This window comes from Erinaceus europaeus, chromosome 11 (genome assembly GCF_950295315.1).
Source record: "Erinaceus europaeus chromosome 11, mEriEur2.1, whole genome shotgun sequence".
Taxonomy (NCBI): domain Eukaryota; kingdom Metazoa; phylum Chordata; class Mammalia; order Eulipotyphla; family Erinaceidae; genus Erinaceus; species Erinaceus europaeus.
In genome coordinates this window covers 120,268,908-120,291,038 of record NC_080172.1, presented here as the reverse complement: position 1 = coordinate 120,291,038, position 22,131 = coordinate 120,268,908, and the positions used below count along the sequence as shown (strand labels likewise).

The window sequence follows — 22,131 nt, the reverse complement described above, 5'->3', positions numbered from 1 at the left end:
CGGGGTCTCCATGCTCGGGGGTCTCCATGCTCGGGGTCTCATGCTCGGGGTCTCATGCTCGGGGGTCTCCATGCTCGTGGTCTCCATGCTCGGGGGTCTCCATGCTCGGGGTCTCCATGCTCGGGGTCTCCATGCTCGGGGGTCTCCATGCTCGGGGGTCTCCATGCTCGGGGTCTCATGCTCGGGGGGTCTCATGCTCGGGGTCTCCATGCTCCGGGTGCCCATGCTCCGGGTGCCCATGCTCTGGGGTCTCCATGCTCTGGGTGCCCACACTTGGGGTCTCCATGCTCGGGGGTCTCCATGCTCGGGGGTCTCCATGCTCGGGGTCTCATGCTCGGGGTCTCATGCTCGGGGGTCTCCATGCTCGTGGTCTCCATGCTCGGGGGTCTCCATGCTCGGGGTCTCCATGCTCGGGGGTCTCCATGCTCGGGGTCTCATGCTCGGGGTCTCATGCTCGGGGGTCTCCATGCTCGTGGTCTCCATGCTCGGGGGTCTCCATGCTCGGGGTCTCCATGCTCGGGGTCTCCATGCTCGGGGGTCTCCATGCTCGGGGGTCTCCATGCTCGGGGTCTCATGCTCGGGGGGTCTCATGCTCGGGGTCTCCATGCTCCGGGTGCCCATGCTCCGGGTGCCCATGCTCTGGGGTCTCCATGCTCTGGGTGCCCACACTTGGGGTCTCCATGCTCGGGGGTCTCCATGCTCGGGGTCTCCACGCTCGGGGGTCTCCATGCTCTGGGTGCCCACACTCGGGGTCTCCATGCTCGGGGTCTCCATGCTCGGGGGTGCCCATGCTCGAGGGTCTCCATGCTCGGGGTCTCCATGCTCGGGGGTCTCCATGCTCGGGGGTCTCCATGCTCGGGCTGCCCATGCTCGGGGGTCTCCATGCTCGGGGGTCTCCATGCTCGGGGGTCTCCATGCTCGGGGTGCCCATGCTCGGGGTCTCCATGCTCGGGCTGCCCATGCTATAGGGGTCTCCGTGCTCAAGGGGCCGATGCCCATGCTCCGAGAGGTCCCCATGCTGGGGGAGGACCCGTGCCTGATGGGGTGCCCACTGCTGGGCCTCCTCACCTGCCTTCCCTGTGCTTCGCCCGCTTCTGTCCAGTAAGCTGGCTTGTTCTATTGTCCCTTCCCCCGTTGTGCTTGTACTCGAACCCGAGCCCTGGAGTGAGCTCAGGTGCTGACCTGCCCCCCCCCTTAAGCCTTGCTGTGCCCAGCCTGCGGGCACCGGGTGCCTCCGCCCCACCCTCAGGGTTGTGCTGGAATGTGGAGCCGTGGGGGTGCTGAAGCAGTGAGCTCCGTGCTGGCAAGTGGGACTAGAGTTGAGAACCTTTGGAACTCAGTTTGGTTTGAAATGAAAGGGGTTTAAGGACCTTCCAGAAGCAAAGGACTAATTCTGAGCACTGGGATTCTGGGTCACAAGGAGGGTAAATTTGAGTCAGCCAGTAAGGACTGGAGTGACAGATAAACACCCATGTGTGAGGTACTAAGCTCTAGACAGTTTCTCAGCAAAATTAGATTCCAGAGTATCCATAAAAATAGACGTGTGGGCCGGTGGTGGCACACCGTTTAAGCATACATATCACTGTGCCCAAGGACCAGGGTTCGAGCCTCCAGTTCCTCACCTGCAGGGTGGATGCTTCATGAGCGGTGAAGCAGGTCTGCAGGTGTCTGCCTTTCTCTTCCCGGCTCCCCTCCCCTCTCAATTTCTGTCTGTCCTGTCAAATAAAAACAGAAAACGTTAAAAAAGGAAAAGAAAAAAACGGTTACTAGTAGCAGTGGATTTATAGTGTAGGTGAAGAGCCCCAACGACAGCTCTGCTGGCAAATAAATATATAAATAAAAGGCAAAAAGAAATACAGGCTTGGGCTGGCTAGACAGGCCACTTGGGGGTATGTGCTGAGGAGTGTTGGAGCCCAAAGATGCCCACAGGGTAGGTCAGAAGAGGACAGAAAAGTGTATGTAGAATATGAGACTGAATGGGGCTGGGCAGGTAGCAGAATGGTTCTGCAAAAGACCTTCATGCCTGAAGCTCCTAGGTTCAATCCCCAGTGCCACCATAAGCGAAAGCTGAACAGTACTGTGTTATCTCTGTACTATTCTCTGTGTATTTCTTTCACTCGCTAAAATAACATTAAAAACAGTCTTTTTTTCAAAACAGTGATTAGGTCACTTGTGATCGTGCTGGGGATTGAACCTGAGACTGTGGACTTGCAGCATGAAAGTCTTTGTATACCCATTTTGCTCTCTCTCCTCTACCCCAAACTCTAAATATAGCAGTTCTGATTCTTTAAAAGAAAAAGTATATTTTATTGATTGGATATAGGAGGGAAGACCCCTGTAGCACTGTCTCACTGCTTGTGGAGCTTTGCCTCTGCATGTGGGTTCTGGGGGCTTGAACCCAGGTCCTTGGTAACGTGTGCTCAGTCTGATGTGGTACCACCTGGTTCTGTGACCCTCCTTTTACCTTGCCTTCACTCAGACTTCACCTGGGATGACTTCCAGATGGGAGATACCACAGCAGCCCAGGCATCCCTACTTCAAACGCCGGTCTGATTAGTAGAAATAGTATCCTATTCTTTTTCATTGGTGAAATTTAATTTTTTGTATTTTTTAAAAATGTTTTATTAATTTATTATTTATAAGATAGATCCAGATAAATCAAGAAGGATGGGGAGACAGGGACATCTGCAGCTCTGTTTCACCACTTGTGAAGCTTTCCCCTGTGTGTGGGGACTAGGGACTTGAGCTTGGGTACTTGCACACTGTAACACATGAGATAAACCAAGAGAGCCAGCACCTGATTTTTTTTTTTTTTTTTTTAACAGAGAACTGCTCAGCTCTGGCTTATGGTGGTACCTAGGGTTGAACCTGGGACTTTGGAACCTCAGGCATGAGAGTCTCTTTGCATAACCACTATGCTATCTACTCCACCAGTATTTTTTAAATTGCCATGGATTATTACTGGGGCTCGATGCCAATATGATGAATCCACTGCTCCCAGCAGCCATTTTCCTGTGTTTTTTTTCTTTGTTGTTGTTTGTTTGATTGGACAGAGAAATTGTTTCTCCTACAGGTGGTGACTAGTGGTTTGAACATAGTCACATGGGGTCAACCTAGTACACCACTGCCTTGCCCAGCCCCTCAAATTTTATTAGAGTGAAGAGGGGAAGGCAGTTCCAGAGTGGAAACTAGGAATTGAACTCAGCACTTCACACTTCCTGCCCCTCCTCCAGGACCACAGATGTAACATTTTGTGTAGGTTAGTGTGGCTTCAGAGCTTCACCCATTCTCAATAGAAAGAATGAGGGAAGATAGACTGGGAGGGAAGTATTGTAGTTTCCTCCAGCATGGTGGGGGCTGGACCAGGACAAAGTAGGTGCATTACCCAGATAAAAAGAAAGAACCAGATCTTCATCCCAGCACATGTGTAGTACTGAGGATTGAAGTCAGGACCAAATGTTTTAAGTCAAGTATTTTAGCCTGCTATACCTCCTAGACTTTTTAAATTAGATTTATTAGTGAGAGGCAGAGAAAAAGAACCAGAGCATCAATCCAGCATATGCAGAGCCAGGGTAGAATTCCTGCTTGAAATTCCACCACCATAGGCAATGTACTACTTCCTGAGCCCCAGATAGAATTTAAGGGCCGGGTGGTGGTGCTTATAGACATTACTGTGAACAAGGACTCAAGTTCATGCCCTTGGTCCTCGTCTTCAGAAGGTGTGCGGGGAAAACTTCATGGGCAGTGAAGTAGAGCTCTTTCTCCCTTTCTCTGCCTACCCTCTCAATTTGTGTTTAATGATAATAATAATAAAAAAGTGGCCACAAGGAGTGGTGGTGGATTTGCCTTGCAGGTACCAAGCAGCAACAAATAACCTTGGTGGAAAAAAACAAAACAGAAATAACTGAACTTTTGCAGTTCATAATGCAAGTCTGCTCTACCACAGAGCTGCTTCCCATACCCACAGTAACTTTGTAAAAAAATTTTTTATTTTTCCTTTTGTTGCCATTGTTGTCTTTTTATTGTTGTTGTAGTTATTGTTATTGATGTTGTCATTGTTGGATAGGACAGAGAGGAGGGGAAGACAGAGAAGGTGAGAGAAAGGTAGACATCTGCAGACCTGCTTCACCACCTGTGGAGCGACTCCCCTGCGGGGGGGGGGGGGGGGGGTTTGAACGCAGGTGCTTGCCATTTGTGCCATGTGTGCTTAATCCACTGCGCTACTGCCTGACTCCCCCATAGTAACTTTTTTTAACTTTGTTTAAAAAATTACTTATTTTTAAAATTTTATTTATTTTCCCTTTTGTTGCCCTTGTTGTCTTTATTGTTGTTGTAGTTATTATTGTTGGTGTTATTGATGTCATCATTGTTAGATAGAACAGAGAGAAATGGAGAGAGGAGGGGGAGAGAAAGACACCTGCAGACCTGCTTCACCACCTGTGAAGCGACTCCCCTGCACGTGGGGAGTTGGGGGCTCGAACTGGGATCCTTGCGCTTTGCACCACGTGTGCTTAACTGGCTGCGCCCGCCAGACTCCCTTTTTAAAACGAGCACTCGCTTAGCTTTATTTATTGGATAGAGACAGCCAGAAGTTGAGAGGGAGGGGATGATAGAGAGGGAGAAAGACAGAGAGACAACTGCAGCACTTAACCACTTGCAAAGCTTTTCCCCTGCAGGTGGGGACCGGGGGCTCAAACCGGGGTCCTTGGGCATTGTAACATGCACACAACCAGGTGCGCCACCACCCGGCCCCCCATAGTAACTTTAAAAAATATATTTATTTCCTTTTGTTGCCCTTGTTGTTTTATTGTTGTAGTTATTATTGTTATTGATGTTGTTGGATAGGATGGAGAGAAATGGAGAGAGGAGGGGAAGACAGAGAGGAGGAGAGAAAGATAGACACGGCAGACCCATTTCACCGCCTGTGAAGCGACCCCCCTGTAGGTGGAGAGCTGGGGCTAGAACCGGGATCCTTGCGCTTTGCACCACGTGTGCTTAACCAAGCTGTGCTACCTCCCGACTCCAGTTTGTTTTGTTTTTTATATTTACTTTATTTTAATGAGAGAAAGATGCAGAGAGAGACAAGAGCACAGCAAAGTTTTGGCTTATGGTGGTGCTGGGGACTGAACCTGGGATTTCAGAGCCTCTGGCATGAAAGTCTTTTGCAGGGGGCCGGGGCAGGGTGCACCTGGTTGAGCATATATGTTACAGTGTGTAAGGACCCAGGTTCAAGCCCCTGGTCCTCACCTGCAGAGGGAAAGCTTTATGAGTGGTGAAGCAGTGTTGCAGGTCTGTCTCTCTATCACCCCCTTCTCTTGATTTCTGGCTGTCTCTCTATCCAATAAATAAAGATAATAAAAAAATTTTAAAAAGTATTTTGCAGAACCATTATGCTGTCTCTCCAACCCAGTTATTAAGTCTACTTTCATTTTCATATGTATTATATGTTTTTTTTACATTTATTTCATTTTATTTACTTATTTTTAAACGGAGCACTGCTCAGCTCTGGCTTATGGTGGCTTGCGAATCGAACCTGGGACTTGGGAGCGTCAGGCATGAGAGTCTCTGCATAACGTTCATACTATATACTCCCACTCATTATTTTATTCTTTATTACTACCAATGTTATCGCTAGGAATCCGAGACATCCCCCCCCCCCTTTTTTTTGCTTCATTTGACAGGAGAGAGAAATTGTGAGGGAAGAGGAGAAAGGAGAGATACCTATGACTTTGCTTCACCACTTGTGAAGCTTCCCCTGTAAGTGGGGAGGAGGAGTGGGTGCTCAAACCCAGGTCTTTGTACTTGGTAATGTGTGCACTCAACCGAGTGCCCCACTGCCTGTCTCCCAAAAGCTTCCCATCCATCATTATATAGCTGGCCCTTAACCCTATTCACAGATCCCATGTTTAAGAATGCTACTGCATTCTTAGAATCTAGGTGACGTCACCCTCCAAAGACTTATTCATTCTTGTTTATTGCTCCCTCCACCACCTTTTTTTTTTTTTAATATTTTTTTATTTATTCACGAGACACATAGGAAGAGAGAGAAAGAACCAGACATCACCGTGTAACATGTGCTGCCGGGGATTGAACTCAGGACCTCATGCTTGAGAGTTCAATGATTTATCCACTGCACCACCTTTTAAAAATATTTTATTTTGGGAGTCAGGCTGTAGCGCAGCGGGTTAAGCGCAGGTGGCGCAAAGAACAAGGACAGGCATAAGGATCCCGGTTCGAACCCCGGCTCCCCACCTGCAGGGGAGTCGCTTCACGGGCGGTGAAGCAGGTCTGCAGGTGTCTATCTTTCTCTCCCCCTCTCTGTCTTCCCCTCCTCTCTCCATTTCTCTCTGTCCTATCCAACAACGACAACAACAATAATAACTACAACAATAAAACAACAAGGACAACAAAAGGGAATAAATAAATAAAATATTTTTAAAAAATTTAAAAAAATATTTTATTTTATTTTTGAGAGAAATGCAGGGAGAGGGAGAGAGACACAGAGAGAAACACCAGAGCACTGCTCAGCTCTGATTTATGGTGGTGCGGGGGATTGAACCTGGGATTTAGGAGCCTCAGGCCTGGGAGTCTGTTTGCATAACCATGATGCTATCTCCCCCGCCCAACTTTTTTTTTTTATTGCTGGGACTAGGTGCCTGCACTAGGAATCCACTGCTCCTGGAGGCTATTTTTCCATTTTGTTGCCCTTGTGGTTGTTATTATTGTTATAGCTGTTGTTGTAGTTGGATAGGACAGAGAGAAATGGAGAGAGGGGAAGACGGGAGAGAAAGAGACACCTGCAGACCTGCTTCACCGCCTGTGAAGCAACTCCCCTGCAGGTGGGGAGCCAGGGGCTCGAACCGGGGTCCTTACACTGCTTCTTGGGCTTTGTGCCATGTGTACTTAACCCTCTGCACTACCGCCCAGCCCCTCCTCCTAAACGTTTTTTAGGGTCTGTAAGATAACTCACCTGGTGGGTCACATAATCTTATGTGTCAAACTGGATTTGATTCACATGGGAGCACTGTGAACAGCACTGGTGGAATCCTGAAGTCTGTCTCTTCCTCTGGTATGAGGAGTGTACAAATTGGCCCAGGGAGGCATGTGTGAGGCCCTACTGATGAGTGAAAAAAAATGTTTTTGCTAGGAACATAGCTTGATTTATAAAACATTGGACTTGGGTGCTGAGGTTACAGGTTTGATCCCTGGCACTGCAGGTACCAAGTAGTGCTCTGGTTTGTCTCCTCAGCTGCCCTCTGACTCTCTCTTCTCTCCTCCTGCGTGTGATAGTTTTAAAGGGGAGCACTGCTTCTTTGCCATCTATGAGGCCAATGTTTGAAGGAAATTTTGCAGTTGTGATTTCACTCTGCCTCTTCCCGCCCTTTGTCTCTTGTTTGTTTTACCAGAACACTGCTCAACTCTGGCTGATGGTGGGGGGATTGTGAGAGTCTCTTTGCATATCCATTATGCTACCCGCCTCTGTCTGGAAAAAAAGTAAGTAGGGGTGGGATATAGCTAAGTGGTTATGCAAAAGCCTTTCATGCTGGAGACTGTGAGGTTCAGTGTCATAAGCCAGAGGTGAGCAGTAAGTACTCTGGTTTAAACAAATGCTAACTAGCATCCCAAGACAGACCTGTTGGACTTTTCTACACTGTCTCCTCTCCTCTGCTGAACTGCTGACCATTTTGCCTGTTGCAACTTTGTATACAATTGATATACATTGTAGTTCCTTCTGTGTCTGACTTCCTTTTTTTCCTGTAAAGAATTTAAGAATAGAGTGCTGTGTGTTGGTGCCCCTGTTTGAGCACACACATTACAGTGAATTCAAGCCCCCCAGCTCCCACCTCCAGGGGGAACTTTTAAGCAGGGCTGTGGGTGTCTCTGTCTCTCCCTTCCCTCTCTATAGCTGGCTGTCTCTATCAAATGAATAAAGGTAATTTTTTAAGAACTAAGAGTTTTAAAAGAAAAGGTCTTACTAACGGGAGATAGGAGAAGGAGAATCAGATCATCACTCTGGTATGTGTGCTGCCAGGGATTGAACCTCATGCTGGAGACTTGCGTGCCCTATGTACTATGCCGCCTCCTTGACCACACTGCTCAGCCTTTGCTCATCCACACTGCAGATATGGTCAGTGTGCACTGTGTTTGCTGTTTTTAAATATATATATATATAATGAGAGGGGGAACTCCAGAGCCCTGCTTAGCTCTGGTTGATGGTGGGGCTGGGGTTGATCCTGGGACCTTAGAGCCTCAGGCATGAGAGTCTCTTTTGCACAACCATTATGCTATGTCCTCAGCCCTTTCACTATTTTAAAAAATATATATTTTGCATAGAGAAAGAAAAATTAAAAGTGATGGGGAGACAGGGAGACACTTGAAACACTGCCTTACCACTCAGTAAGCTTCTCCCCTTTGTATATGGAGACTGGACACTTGAACCTTAGTCCTTGCACACTGACATGTGTGCTGTACAGGTGGCATCACCAACGAACCCCTATGTTGTTTTTTTTTAAGATTTAGTTTCAGAATAAGTAATTTTTGCCTTTTTCAGGATGTTGCTCTTTTTATTGTAGTTGTTGTTGATGTCATCATTGTTGGATAGGACAGAGAGAAATGGAGAGAGGAAGGGAAGACAGAGAGGGGGAGAGGAAGACAGACACCTACAGACCTGCTTCACCGCTTGTGAAGCAACTGCCCTGCCGGTGGGGATCCTTGAACCGGTCCTTGCGCTTTGCACCACGTGTGCTTAACACGCTGTGCTACCACTCGACTCCCCTATATGTTTTTTTAAGATCTATTTTATTAATCAGAGGGAGATTTGGACCCCCCAGTTCCTTTTGTAGGCCTGTACAGTCTGATTCATCTTCCCAGCCTACTGTCTTGTTTGTCTCTAGGGGGGTAAGGGGGGAACAAGTAGGGATTTCAGGGTAAATGAGATACAGTCCTAAAGCCACCAGGTCATCTGGCTCTCTGGATCTGCATGGTTTTCTTTGCATTTCTTTATTTCAGTGGTCTGAAACTGTTAGCCCTGAAGACTATAGGCAAGAAGAAACAAAGGACTGAATTTCTGCCTGTCACCTTTCTTTGCAAATTCAGTTTTAAAGTACTGGGTTTTTTTTATTATCTTTATTTATTGGCTAGAAATAGCCATAAATCTAGAGGGAAGGGGGAGATAAAGAGGGAGAGAAACAGAGAGACACCTGCATCACTGCTTCACCACTCAGGAAGCTTCCCCGCTGTAGGTGGAGACCGGGGACTTGAACCTGGGTCCTTGCACACAGTAATGTGTGTGCTCAACCAGGTGCGCCACCACCTGGCCCCTGTTTGTTTATTTATTTATTTATTTTAGTACTGTTTTTCTTTCAGAAACAGTTCCTGTAAATTGTACTCAGCTTTAGGTGTCTTTTGCCAGACCCACTTGTCAGTGCCAGGTCATCTCATCCCTTTGGGGCCATGTTAAATAGTTCTGTCCCTTTGGGGCCAAAATTCACACAAGAGACTTAAACAAGCTTTTACCACAATTTGGAAAGCTTGAACTGGATAGCCTAAGTTACTCCTTTTTAATGAAATGCCACCATAGCCCCCCTCTTTTTATTAATAAATATTTTTATTTATTTATTAGTGAGAAAGATAGGAGACAGAAAGAACCAGACATCATTCTGGTACACGCACTGCTTGAGAGTCCAGTGCTTTATCTGCTTCACCACCTTCTGGACCACTTTTTTTTTATTCCAGTATTTATTTTGATTCAAAAGATACAGAGATGGGGAGAGACCAGAGCACTGCTCAGCTCTGGCTTATGGTGGTGCTAGAGACTGAACCTGAACCTCAGCACCTTAGAAAGATGTCTTTAGCACAACCACTATGCTGCCTCCCCAGACCCCCTCTCCCCTTTAAAGATACCTGTTTTCGGGGTGTCTCTCTCCTTCTCCGGCAGGGTGTCCTCCAGGGGAAAGGTAACGGGCTGGTTCTTTCTCGCTCACGACAGGGGTGACATGAAGTAAAAGACACCAGGGGACTCTTAGCGTGAATCTAGAATCTGAGTCCTTGAGTCCCAGAATCCTAGAGTCCGTTTATTGGCAAAGTGGACATGAGTTAAATAGAAAAGCAATGGAGGTAATTATTGTTGCAATATGACAGAAATTACAGGTTTCTTAACAGTCAGCATGCCCCTAAGGTAGGGGGTTGGTATGACAGGAATTGATGAGATACAAGACAGTTATTTTCCATAACACAAGCAACTTAATTATCCAAAGGTATTCCAGAGAAGCATAGGGGTTAAACCAGAAGGGTGAGACAGAGAGAAGATGGATATCAAAAGGCCATATAGTTTGGAATTTCTCTTGTCTGGGGTCTGAGGTTTGTGATGAAGTGTGTGATAAGGTGTGTTCTTCTGTGATCAGAAGGTGACTTTGAATGAGTGAATCTGCGGCCATGTGGCCTGCAGTTAATGGAGGGAAGTACTGGGGTATCTGTGGGCCTGAGAGTCAAGAAGGAAAGAACCAAGTCTGAGTTTCCCCCCTTATGCTCACCTCGGTTGAGAGAGACTTACCAAGAGGTTATCTTCTCAGACCTCCATCCAAAGATGGGGGGGTGGTTCTCCCTAAGCTCTGTCAGGCTCACACATGTTCCCAACAACCTGTTTTACTTATTTCCTATGACATAGAGAAAAATGAGGAGCCAGAGTGCCTGTCAGGTGTGGGGTGCAAGGATCAAAGGGGAGCCCCAGGCATTTCAAGTGCCCAGCTTTTCTGCGAAGCCATCTCAGAGCTGAGCCTCTTTTGTCCTGATGTAAGTAGTGTGGTCATAAGAACCCCAAAGCTATAGATTTGCTTGGGACTGGTGTTCTATCTCAGCTTTGTCTCATGGATAAGGTGATGTTTTTCAACTGATTAAAAAAGCCAGATTTGAAAGACTGAGTGCATACTTTGCTTCAAGCACATTTCCACTGTCTTTGTGTATCCAGAAGGCCAAGTCAGTGTGGCTGTGATTGTCTTCATATATTTGTAGGAGAGAAGGAGAGAGATGGCACCAGAGCATCACTCTGGCACATGAAACTCTTGAGACATAACCTAATGCTTGAGGATCCAGGCTTATAGTCCAGTGCATCAGTACAGACAGACTATGACCCACATAGTCAACGACTGCCACCTCTCCAGATTCAAAGGAGGTCTCGAAACTTTACATCAGGCTCAACCTGACGCTGTTGACTGGCTACGGAAGAAGGGCAAACGCTAGAAGAAGAAGTTAGAGCACTGCTCAGCTCTGGTTTATGGTAGTGCAGGACTTGATCAGAGGGACTTTGAAGCCTCAGGCACGAACAGTTCTTCAGCATTTTTTATTTTCCAGAGCACTTAACAAGTCTGGTTTAAAGAGGTGCAGTTTATTATTTTTAAAAATTTTTAAAATTTATTTTCCCTTTTGTTACCCTTGTTTTTTATTGTTGTTGCACTTGTTGTTATTGTATATATTTTATTTTTATTATTTTTATTTTTTTAACCAGAGCACTGTTTAGTTCTGGCTTATGGTGGTGCAGGGGATTGAACCAGGGACTTTGGAGCCTCAGGCGTGAGAGTCTGTTTGCATAACCATTATGCTATCTACCCTCCGCCCAGCACTTGTTGTTATTGATGTCGTTGTTAGGACAGAGAGAAATGGAGAGAGGAGAGGAAGTCAGGGGGAGAGAAAGACAGACACCTGCAGACCTGCTTCACCTGTGAAGTGACCCCCCTGCAGGTGGGGAGCCAGGGGCCCTAAAGGGGTTAAGCCACCTGCACTTATTAACTAGCTGTGCTACTCCCATTTTCAGTTAATTTAAATCTGCCCCTAACCCCCTTCTGTACCTTTAGTAAATTGTTTTCCAAGCTGGCTTTGACTTAAACCTGGCTCCTGAAGGTTAGTGCTAGAGTTTGAACCCTGGAGCCTCTGGCATGAAATTCTTTTGCATAATCACTAAGCTATTTCCTTGCCTCTCCACCCCACACCCATTTCCCTTTAAGCACAAACTTGGTGTGGCGCCACCAGGGGGCAGTAATGAGCTCCCAGAGCACCTGTGTCCAGACCCTCAACAATCAAAACTGATCAGCAGCCTGACCCCCACCAGTTCACATACCATTGGCACTCAGCACCCAGACTGTTGTCTGAGTGGTGTCTGCCTTGTGTTTGGACACACACCCATTAAATCCTTGTCTGGGAATTGTTTGGTTTTAATTGCATGAGAACCTGATGCCCCAGATTAGAGAACACATCCATCCATCACACTGTGGATCTCGATTTCTGTTTATTTCTGCTCAGTTCTGGCTTTTGGCGGTACGGTAGATTGAACCTGGGACCTTTGCTGCCTCAGGCATGAGTCTTTGCATAACCATTAGCCTCTATCCCCAGCCCTAGGTTTTTAAAAAATAAATCTTTAAAATTATAGTCTTTCCTAATTTATTGAACAGAGACAGTCAGAAATCAAGAGGGAAAGGGAAGATGGGGGGAGAGATACCTGCCAACACTGTTTCACCACTCATGGAGCTTTTCCCTTGCAGGAAGGGACTGGGGGCTCAAACTCTTGTCCTTGTGCAGTGTAACATGTGCACTCAACCAGGTGCGCCATCACCCAGCCTTGAATATTTTAAAAGAATTTTTAATTAATTAATTTATTAGAGACAGAAATTGAGAGGAAAGGCTTGGACACCTTGTCAAGCACGCAAGTTACAGTGCTCAAGGACCCTGGTTTGAGCTCCTGGCCCCCACCTCCAGGGGGAAAGCTTTGCAATTGACAAAACTGTTGCAGGTGTCTGTCTCCCTCTCTATCCCATTCCATCTTGATTTCTGGCTGTTTCTGTCCAATAAATAAATAAAGATAATTAAAAAAAAAAAAACAGAAATTGAGAGAGGGAAAGAGATACAGACACCTGCAGCCCTGCCTTACCACTCCTGAAGCTTTCCCCCTGCCGGTGGGAAGCAGGGGCTTGAACTTGTATCCTTATGCACTGTAATGTGTGTGCACTTAACCAGGTTTACCACTGCCTGTTCTCCATCCCTGGAATTTTATTTTATTTTATTTTATTTTATTCTCTCCAGAGCTATTGTTGGGGCTTGGTGACAGCACTACAAATCCACTGCTCCTGGAAGCTATTTCTTCCATTTTGTTACCCTTATCATTATTGTTGTTGCTGTCACTGTTGTTGGATAGGACCGAGAGAGAGAGAAATCGAGAAGACAGAGGGAGAGAAAGACACCTGCAGATCTTCACTGCTTGTGAAGCGACCCCACTGCAGGTGGGGAGCTAGGGCTCGAACAAGGATCCTTACACCCATTCTTTCACTTCATGCCATGTATGCTTAACCCACTATACCACCGCCCAGACCCCCATCCCTGGATTTAAAATATATATATATATATATATATATATATTTAAATTTATTTTCCCTTTTTTAAAAATTAAAAAAATATTTTTTTATTATTTTTTAAATTTCTTTATTGGGGAATTAATGTTTTACATTCAACAGTAAATACAGTAGTTTCTACATGCATAACATTTACCATTTTTCCATATAACAATACAACCCCCACTAGGTCCTCTGTCATCCTTCTTGTATCTGTATTCTCACCCACCCACCCACCCCAGAGTCTTTTACTTTGATGCAATAAACCAATTCCAGTTCAGGTTCTACTAGTGTTTTCTTTTCTGATCTTGTTTTTCAACTTCTGCCTTATTTTCCCTTCTGTTGCCCTTGTTGGTTTTTTTTTTGTTTGTTTGTTTGTTTTGGTCTTTAGGACAAAGAGAAATGGAGAGAGGAGGGGAAGACAAGGGAGACAATGATAGACACCTGCAGACCTGCTTCACCGCCTGTGAAGTGACTCCCCTGCAGGTGGGGACCTGGGGGCTCGAATAGGGATCCTTACGCTAGTCCTTGTACTTTGCACAATGTGCACTTAACCCACTGTCCTACCACCCGACTCCCTAAAAAATATCTTTAATAGATACACACACTCAGCTCACTCACACTTCTTCCCCCTCCCCACCCAAAGCATCACACTGACATGTGATGCCAGGGATCAAACTCTTGAGGCCTTTTTTTTATTATTATTATTATTTAATTTTCTTGAGAGAGATGCAGAGAGACACAGAGACACCAGAGCACTGCTCAGCTCTAGTTTATGGCAGTGGTGGGGGATTGAACCTGGGATTTAGGAGCCTCAGGCATGAAAGTCTGTTTGCATAACCATGATGCTGTCTCCCCCGCCCTAGGCCTCATTCTTGAGAGCCCATCCTTTTCCTGCTGCACTGCCTCCTGCACCTGGATTTCTGCTTTATACAGTAGCTAATCTTATTTATTCAGTTGCCCAAATTGTTCTAGATTTGACCTCTGGGAGTCTTCAAACTGTCCTCTTAACTGGCTCATGTCAGTTTTTTAGCATACCCTTAAATGTTTGTGGTCATCTGCTTTCCTTGACCATTCTTATTTTACCTTTTCTGATGTGTGGCGTTCTCACAGGAGTGAAGTGGTATCTCATTGTTGTCTTTATTTGCCCTTCTCTGAAAATCAAAGACTTGGAGCATTTTTTCATGTGTTTCTCAGCCTTTTGGTGGTGAATATTCTGTCCATGTCCTCCCCGCATTTCTGGATGGGATTATTTGTTTTCTTGTTGTTGAGTTTGGCAAGCTCTTTATATATTCTGGTTATTAGCCTCTTGTCTGATGTAAATGTAAAGATTTTCTCCCATTCTGTGAGGGGTCTCTTGGTTTGGGTAGTGGTTTCTTTTGCTGTGCAGAAGCTTTTTAATTTGATGTAGTCCCATAGGTTTATACTTGCCTTAATCTTCTTTGTAATTGGATTTGTTAAAAGTTATGCGGAAAAGAGTTCTGCCAATATTTTCCTCTAAGTATCTGATAGTTTCTGGTCTAACATTCAAGTCTTTGATCCACATGAAATTTACTTTTGTATTTGGTGAAATATAGTGGCTCAGTTTCATTCTTCTGCATGTTTCAACCCATTTTTTCCAATACCATTTGTTGAGGAGACTCTGTTCTCCCTATTTAATAGTCTGGGCACCTTTGTCAAAGATTAGATGTCCATAGGTGTGGGGGCTTACTTTATTAGTGAACAAGAGCCGATTACTCTGAAATGTGTGATGCCAGGAATCAAACTCGGGGCTTTATGTTTGCAGGTTGGCTGCTTTATTCACTCACCACATCCTGAGCTATACATTTTTTTAAAAGATTTTATTTATTTATTCATGAGAAATGATAGGAGCAGGAGAAAGAACCAGACATCACTTTGGTACATGTACTACTGGGGATTGAACTTGGGGCCGCATGCTTGAGAGTCCAATGTTTTATCCACTCCCCCCACATCCCGGATCACTTGAGCTGTACATTTTTCTTTTAAAAAAGATGAACTGTGAGCAGTGAGCATAAGGACCCAGGTTCAAGCACCCAACCCCCACCTGCAGGGGAGAAGCTTCAAAAGTGGAGAAGCAGTGCTTCAGATGTCTCTGTCTGTCTCCTTATTTCCACCCTCCATTTCTATCTGCCCTTTTAAACGGGGAAAAATAATTCATTTTAAAAAGGGAGAGGGGCAGTGGCACATCACATAGTAAAGTGATTGCACACTTTACTTTGCGCGAGAACCCAGCTTTGAGCCCCTGCTCCCACCTGGACCAGGTGCTTCAGGAGTGGCAAAGTGTTGAGTAGCCCCTCTGCTCTGCTCCATCGTGGATACAATGGTCTATTCACATAGTCATTGTTTTGCCTGAGACCCGCCCTGCCTGCAGGGTATTAATTAATCCCACTGGTTAAAACATTAGCAACAGTTGCTATGGAAGCTTTCTACTTTCATGCTCTTTCCTTTTCTCTGCCTCCCCTTTCATAGCCATTTCCTTTTCAACTTGCCACTTTCAAAAGATATAAAGGCGTTGTCTCTGATCAATAAAGACGCATTGCGTTCCTGCTCCACCACGAGTTCCTGGTCTCTCTCCTGCATCGCTGAGTAAGCAGCAGTCCAGGTGCCTCTGGTCGAAACACCTGTAGCAACTGCTTCACCACTCGCAAAGAAACCCTGCAGGTGGAGACTGGGGCTCAAACCTGGGACCTTGTGCATTGTAACATGAGTGCTCAACCAGGCGTGCCACCACCCAGCTCCAGGAATGTAGTTTTATACCTGTAATCCATACCCTGCACTTAATGATTTTATTCTTCCTCCTTTTATCTCTTAATGATTTTTAAAGTCTTTTCTTATATCATTTTATTTTAATGAGAGAGATGCAGAGAAAGTCCAGAGCACAGCTCAGCTCTGGCTGATGGTAGTGCTGGGAATTTAACCAGGGACCTTGGAGCCTCAGGCATGAAACTCTTGCCATAACCATTATACTGTCTACCCAGTCCTCTTACTGTTTATTTATTATGGTTTTTGTTTTCACCAGAATGCTGCTCAGAAAACTGCAAACCTCCTTTTTGCAATCTGTTTCATTAATACATGTTTTATCTTTTCTGTGTTTCTACTTCCACTGGGCAAAATCATATATATATTTTTTATTCTCTCTTTTTTTTAAATGAGACAGATACAGAGAGAAAGACCAGAGCATTGTTCAGCTTGGGATGGTGCAGGGTATTGAACCTGGGACCTAGGAGCCTCAGGCATGAAAGTCTTTTTGCAGAACCATTATGCTGTCTCCCCAGACTCCCATCTTTCTTATAACACAAAGCATACTATAATTATACATTGTGCTTACACATGCATGACTTCTTTCTTCCATCCATCCTTTCTTTCTTTCTCTCTTTCTTTCTTTCTCTTTATTCATTTACCATTGGATAGAGACAGAAATTGAGGGGGGAGGGGGAGATCACCTGCAGCCCTGTTTCCCCATTGTGAAGCTTTCCCCCAACAGGTGGAAACCAGGGACTTGAACCCAAGTCTTTGTGCACAGTAGTGCACATGCCTGATTTCCACTGTCTCCTGACCTGCTTTCCCGTTTTTGAAAATAAATTTAACATGAGAGAGGACCACTGGGTGGTGGGGGTAGATAGCATAATGGGTATGCAAAGATAATATCATGCCTGAGGCTCCCAAACCCCGGGTTTAATCCCCTGCACCTGCACCACCATAAGCCAGAGCTGAGCAGTGCTCTCGTTTACAGAAAGGACCACTGGTACTTGTAATGCTAGGAATTGAACTTGGGATTTTTTTTTTTTAATGTTTATTCCCTTTTGTTGCTCTTTCATTGTGTAGTTAGTCTTGTCATTGTCGGATAGGACAGAGAGAAATGGAGAGAGGAGGGGAAGACAGAGAAGGGAGAGAAAGACACCTGCAGACCTGCTTCACCACCTGTAAAGCAACTTCCCTGCAGATGGGGAGCCGGGGGCTCGAAATGGGATCCTTACACTGGTCCTTGCACTTTGTGCCACTTGCGCTTAACCTGCTGTGCTACCGCCCGATTCCCTGAACTTGGGATTTCAAAACCTCAGGCATGAAAGTCTTAAAGTCTTTTGTATACTTATCATGCTATACAAATTATGCTATATCCCCATGGCCCATTTTTTTCCACTTTATTCTCTAGATAATTTTAACTTAATTATAGTTGAAAGAACAGAGAGAAATTGAGATGAGGAAATAGGAGACAGGTACCAGGAGCTTGAACTTGGGTACTTGTATATAACAGTGTGCACTTAACCAGATGAACTTCCACCTGGCCCCCAATTATTTTATAAATATTTATTTGGATACAGGCAGAAATTGACAGAGGAGTAGGGAAATAGGGAGAGACACCTGCAGCAGCCCTGCTTCACTGCTTAGAAAGATTCACCTCGGGAGTCGGGCGGTAGCACAGTGGGTTAAGCCCACGTGATGCAAAGCACAAGGACGGGCATAAGGATCCCATTTCGAGCCCCCAGCTCCCCACCTGCAGGGGAGTCACTTCACAGGCGGTGTAGCAGGTCTGCAGGTCTCTCTCTCTCTCTCTCTCTCTCTTCCCCTCCTCTCTCCATTTCTGTCTTATCCAACAGCGACTACATAGACACCAATAATAACTAAAGCAATAAGGGCAACAAAAAGGAAAATAAATAAATATTTTAAAAAATAGTCTTAGCAGTTTGCACCCCCATCAGGCAGTGTGTATGCCTGCTTCCCCAGACGTCACAAATAGTTCTGTGCTATACATTTTTCGGGGTTCTCCTCGACAGGTAGTCACGAGGAGGGGAGATCTGGACCAGCCGGACCCCCCTTCTGGGGATGAGCGGGAAGGAGAGTGTCAACGACTTGAGAAAAGACACCACACCAAGTCGGGAGTACTGTCAAGGCAGTGACTCGCTTTATTGAGGAAAAGGCCATTTTTTAGAGGCGGGGGTAGAGGCAGGGATGGAAAGGTAGGGTGAGATGACGTTAGAGGGGGTGTGAGGTGGCGTCAGTGGGGCCTGCTCTTTACGCATCATCAGCTGGAGGGCAGAGGTGAATTCAGGCACGGCCTACAGGAAGTGCTGTGTCACTCTGAGGAAGTTAGTGACCATCAGCAAAACTCGAGCCATGCTTACGGAATGTCTGCTGGGCCTAGATCGGGGCCAAGCAGACCCCAACATACATTCTCAATTTTTCTAATCTCACAGGTGAGAAGTAGAGGAAAAATTGGGTCTGTAGTTTTAATTTACATAATTTATCACAGGGATGTCATATTTTAAAATGAAATTTGTACATAAATTGTCCTTTTTTCTCCCCCTCATAGACGAAACTGCAAAGGAAATCCGAATTGCTTGGTGGGGATTGGTGAGCACATTTGGTTAGGAGAAATAGATGAAAATAGTTTCCATAATATTGATGATCCCAACTGTGAAAGGAGGAAAAAGGTATGTCATCTTTTTTTTAGTGATCAATATAATAGATGTCTATGTTCTTTGTCTTTCTGCCTACAATAAGAAAGCATTACCTGAAATCTCAGGTAACCTGTGTTTATTTATTATGATTAGCAATAGTGTATTGGGCGGTAGCAGAGCAGGTTAAGCACACCTGGCACATAGCGCAAGGACCAGTGTAAGGATCCCGGTTCGAGCCCCCGGCTCCCCACCTGCAGTGGAGTCACTTCACAGGCGGTGAAGCAGGTCTGCAGGTGTCTATCTTTCTCTCCCACTCTGTCTTCCCCTCCTCTCTCCATTTCTCTCTGTCCTATCCAACAATGAACAACATCAACAATGTTAATAATAATAACCACAACCAGGCTACAACAAGGGGGAAAAAATGGCATCCAGGAGTGGTGGATTCATGGTGCAGGCACTGAGCCCAGCAATAACCCTGGAGGAAAAAAATTAATTAATTAATTAATTAATAAAAAGGAACTTTTCTGCAAGTATACGCAAGTCTTTTTATTTTTATTTTTTTTTTCTGTAGTTATCCATGAAAATATGTTCTATCCTCAGCCAAGAAAGGTTTGATATTGTTTATTTATCTTATTGGTTAGAGACAGAGAAGTTGAGAGAGTAGGGAGAATTCTTTTTATTATTATTATTTTTAAATATTTATTTATTCTCTTTTGTTGCCCTTGTTGCTTTATTGTTGTACTTATTGTTGTCGCCGTCATTGTTGGATAGGACAGAGAGAAATGGAGAGAGAAGGGGAAGACAGGGGGAGAGAAAGACACCTGCAGACCTGCATCACCACCTATGAAGCGACTCCCCTGTAGTTGGGGAGCCAGGGGCTCCCTTTGAGCCACCTGCGCTTAACCCGCTGCACTACCACCCGACTCCCATGATAGGGAGACTTTTGCAAAGTTTTCCCCCTGCAGGTAGGGACGGAGGCTTGAATATGTGTCCTCAACCAGGTGCTCCAATGCCTATCTCCCTAGAATATTTGAATGTCTGACCTCTAATTAAAAAGGCCATGCTTATAGTTTTATTTTGCTTGCTTAAATAGAAATTGTTTTTATAACTTACAATTTCATGTTTTGTAGAACTCATTTGTGGGCCTGACCAACCTTGGAGCTACTTGTTACGTCAACACATTTCTTCAAGTGTGGTTTCTCAACTTGGAGCTTCGACAGGCACTGTACTTGTGCCCAAGTACCTGTAGTGACTTTGTGATGGGAGGTGGTGTCCAGGAAGAGAAAGGTTTGTGGAGATGGCTGCACGAGGGAGGGCTAACAGAGTATATTGCCAACTTCACCATTTTTTAACTAAATCAGGGAGGCAAACTTTTGTTAATGTGCTAAGCGTGATATTAGAGTCTTATCAAAATTGATTGGATTCAGAATTTCCTCTTTTGCTCCTTTTCTCTCTATATATATATATGGGCAGGGCTAGTGACATAATGGTTATGCAGAGAGACTCATGCTTGAGGCATCAAAGTCCCAGCTTCAGTTGCCTAAACCACGGTAAACCAGACCTGAACAGTGATCTGATAAAACATACACACACATTTGTAGTAATTCAAGCAATAGTTATTTATAAATGATAAATACTGTAAAATGAATCTTTATTTTTGATATTGTTTTGGATTATAGAGATACTAATGATAAAACATGACAAGTCAAAATGATATATTTATAAAATGGAAATATTGGCAGGGCTACAGGATAAGAGGGCTACATTTCCACACAGTGTCTATCCCCCAGAGCTCCATATCCAATTCCCTCCGCTGATAACTTTCCTAATCTTTATCCCTCTGGGATAACCAGGATCATTGTGGGGTGGTCTGGAAGGTGGGAGGTCTGGCTTCTGTAATTGCTTCTCTGCTGAACAAGGTTGTTGACAGGTTGATCCATACTCGCAGCCTGTCTCTCTTTTTCCCTAGTAGGGTAGGGATCTGGTGAGGTGGGGCTCCAAGACACATAGTGGGTTCTTCTGCCCAGGGAAGTCAGGTTGGCATCATAGTATCTGGAACCTGGTGGCCGAGATTCCCAGGTTGAAAGCAGCTTCCTTGCAGAGTTCACACCAGCTGTTGTCTCCAAGCCGCCATCTTGGCTCTGCTGATGTTTCTGTTTTATTTTCTTCCTTCCTTTCTTTCTTTCTCTCTTTTTTTTTTGTTTCTAGTTGATATTCTTTATTGTGTTCTGCTGTTGTGTTACTCCTAGTTTGCAAAAGTCATTGCTCAAGAAAGCATGTCCCTCCTGTTTATCAAGAAACTCAGATGGAGCATCTCTTATAACTCCTGTAGATTTTCTCATGTTGAACCAAACTTATAATCTTGAAATAAAGCCTATCTACTAATATATGATTATTATTCTTAATTTCTTTATTGGGGGATTAATTATTTACAGTAAATACTTTGTACATGCATAACACTACTCATTTTTCCTGTTTTCTTTGATGCCAGAGATTATACACAGGATCTCACCAAGTGCTTTGCCGCTGAGCCAACTTCTCATTTCATTTTTTATCTTTTAGAGAGTAAAGCATCACTCCACCATAGTTCATTAGTTCATCGTTAATAGTCATTTAAAAATGTGTTTATTAGCGAAAGAGAAAGGGAGGAAGAGAGAATCAGAGCATGATTCTGGCACATACAATAGCAGGCAGGGATTAAATTCAGACCCTCATGCTTGAGAGGCCAATGCTTTATTTGCTGGGCCCCCCTCCCAGGCTGTTCCACAGTTCTTTCTCCTCTCATGTGGTTCTGGGGTTCCATGTATTCATTTAACTTGGCTCTACAACTGAGCCAACTACCTAACTACTTTTTACTTTTTTTTTAAATATATATTTTTATTTATTTTCCCCTTTTTTGCCCCTACTTTTTTTTTATTGTTGTTGTAGTTATTGTTGTTGTTACTGATGTCATTGTTGTTGGATAGGACAGAGAGAAATGGAGAGAGGAGGGGAAGACAGAGGGGGAGAGAAAGACAGACACCTGCAGACCTGCTTCACCACCTGTGAAGCAACTCCCCTGCAGGTGGGGAGCCGGGGGCTCGAACCGGGATCCTTTTGCTGGTCCTTGTGCTTTGCGCCATGTGCACCTAACCTGCTGCACTACCGCTTGGTTGCTTTCTTTTTCCCTCAAGTAAAGCAGGCAGAGAGGGACAAGGAAAGGGACAATAGCACTGAAGCCTCTTCCTTTAGTGGTGGTGGGCGTGGGTTTGAACCTGATTTGGCACACAAGCAGCACACAATTTTGAGCTATTTCACTGACCTTTATTTAATTTTTTAAAACTAATTTTACTTGA

The 22,131-nt window shown here is 45.0% G+C and overlaps 1 protein-coding gene across 4 annotated transcripts in view; it reads left to right on the top strand.

The window, feature by feature from the left end:
- The window catches only part of USP48 (ubiquitin specific peptidase 48), an 84,513-nt gene that overhangs the window by 1,931 nt on the left and 60,451 nt on the right, over positions 1–22,131 (top strand). For all 4 annotated transcript variants that reach the window (XM_060202351.1, XM_060202350.1, XM_060202349.1 and 1 more), the window contains exons 2-3: positions 18,709–18,829; positions 19,927–20,083. In XM_060202351.1, coding sequence (XP_060058334.1) covers positions 18,709–18,829; positions 19,927–20,083 — 278 coding nt within the window. The remainder of the gene's footprint in view (positions 1–18,708; positions 18,830–19,926; positions 20,084–22,131) is intronic.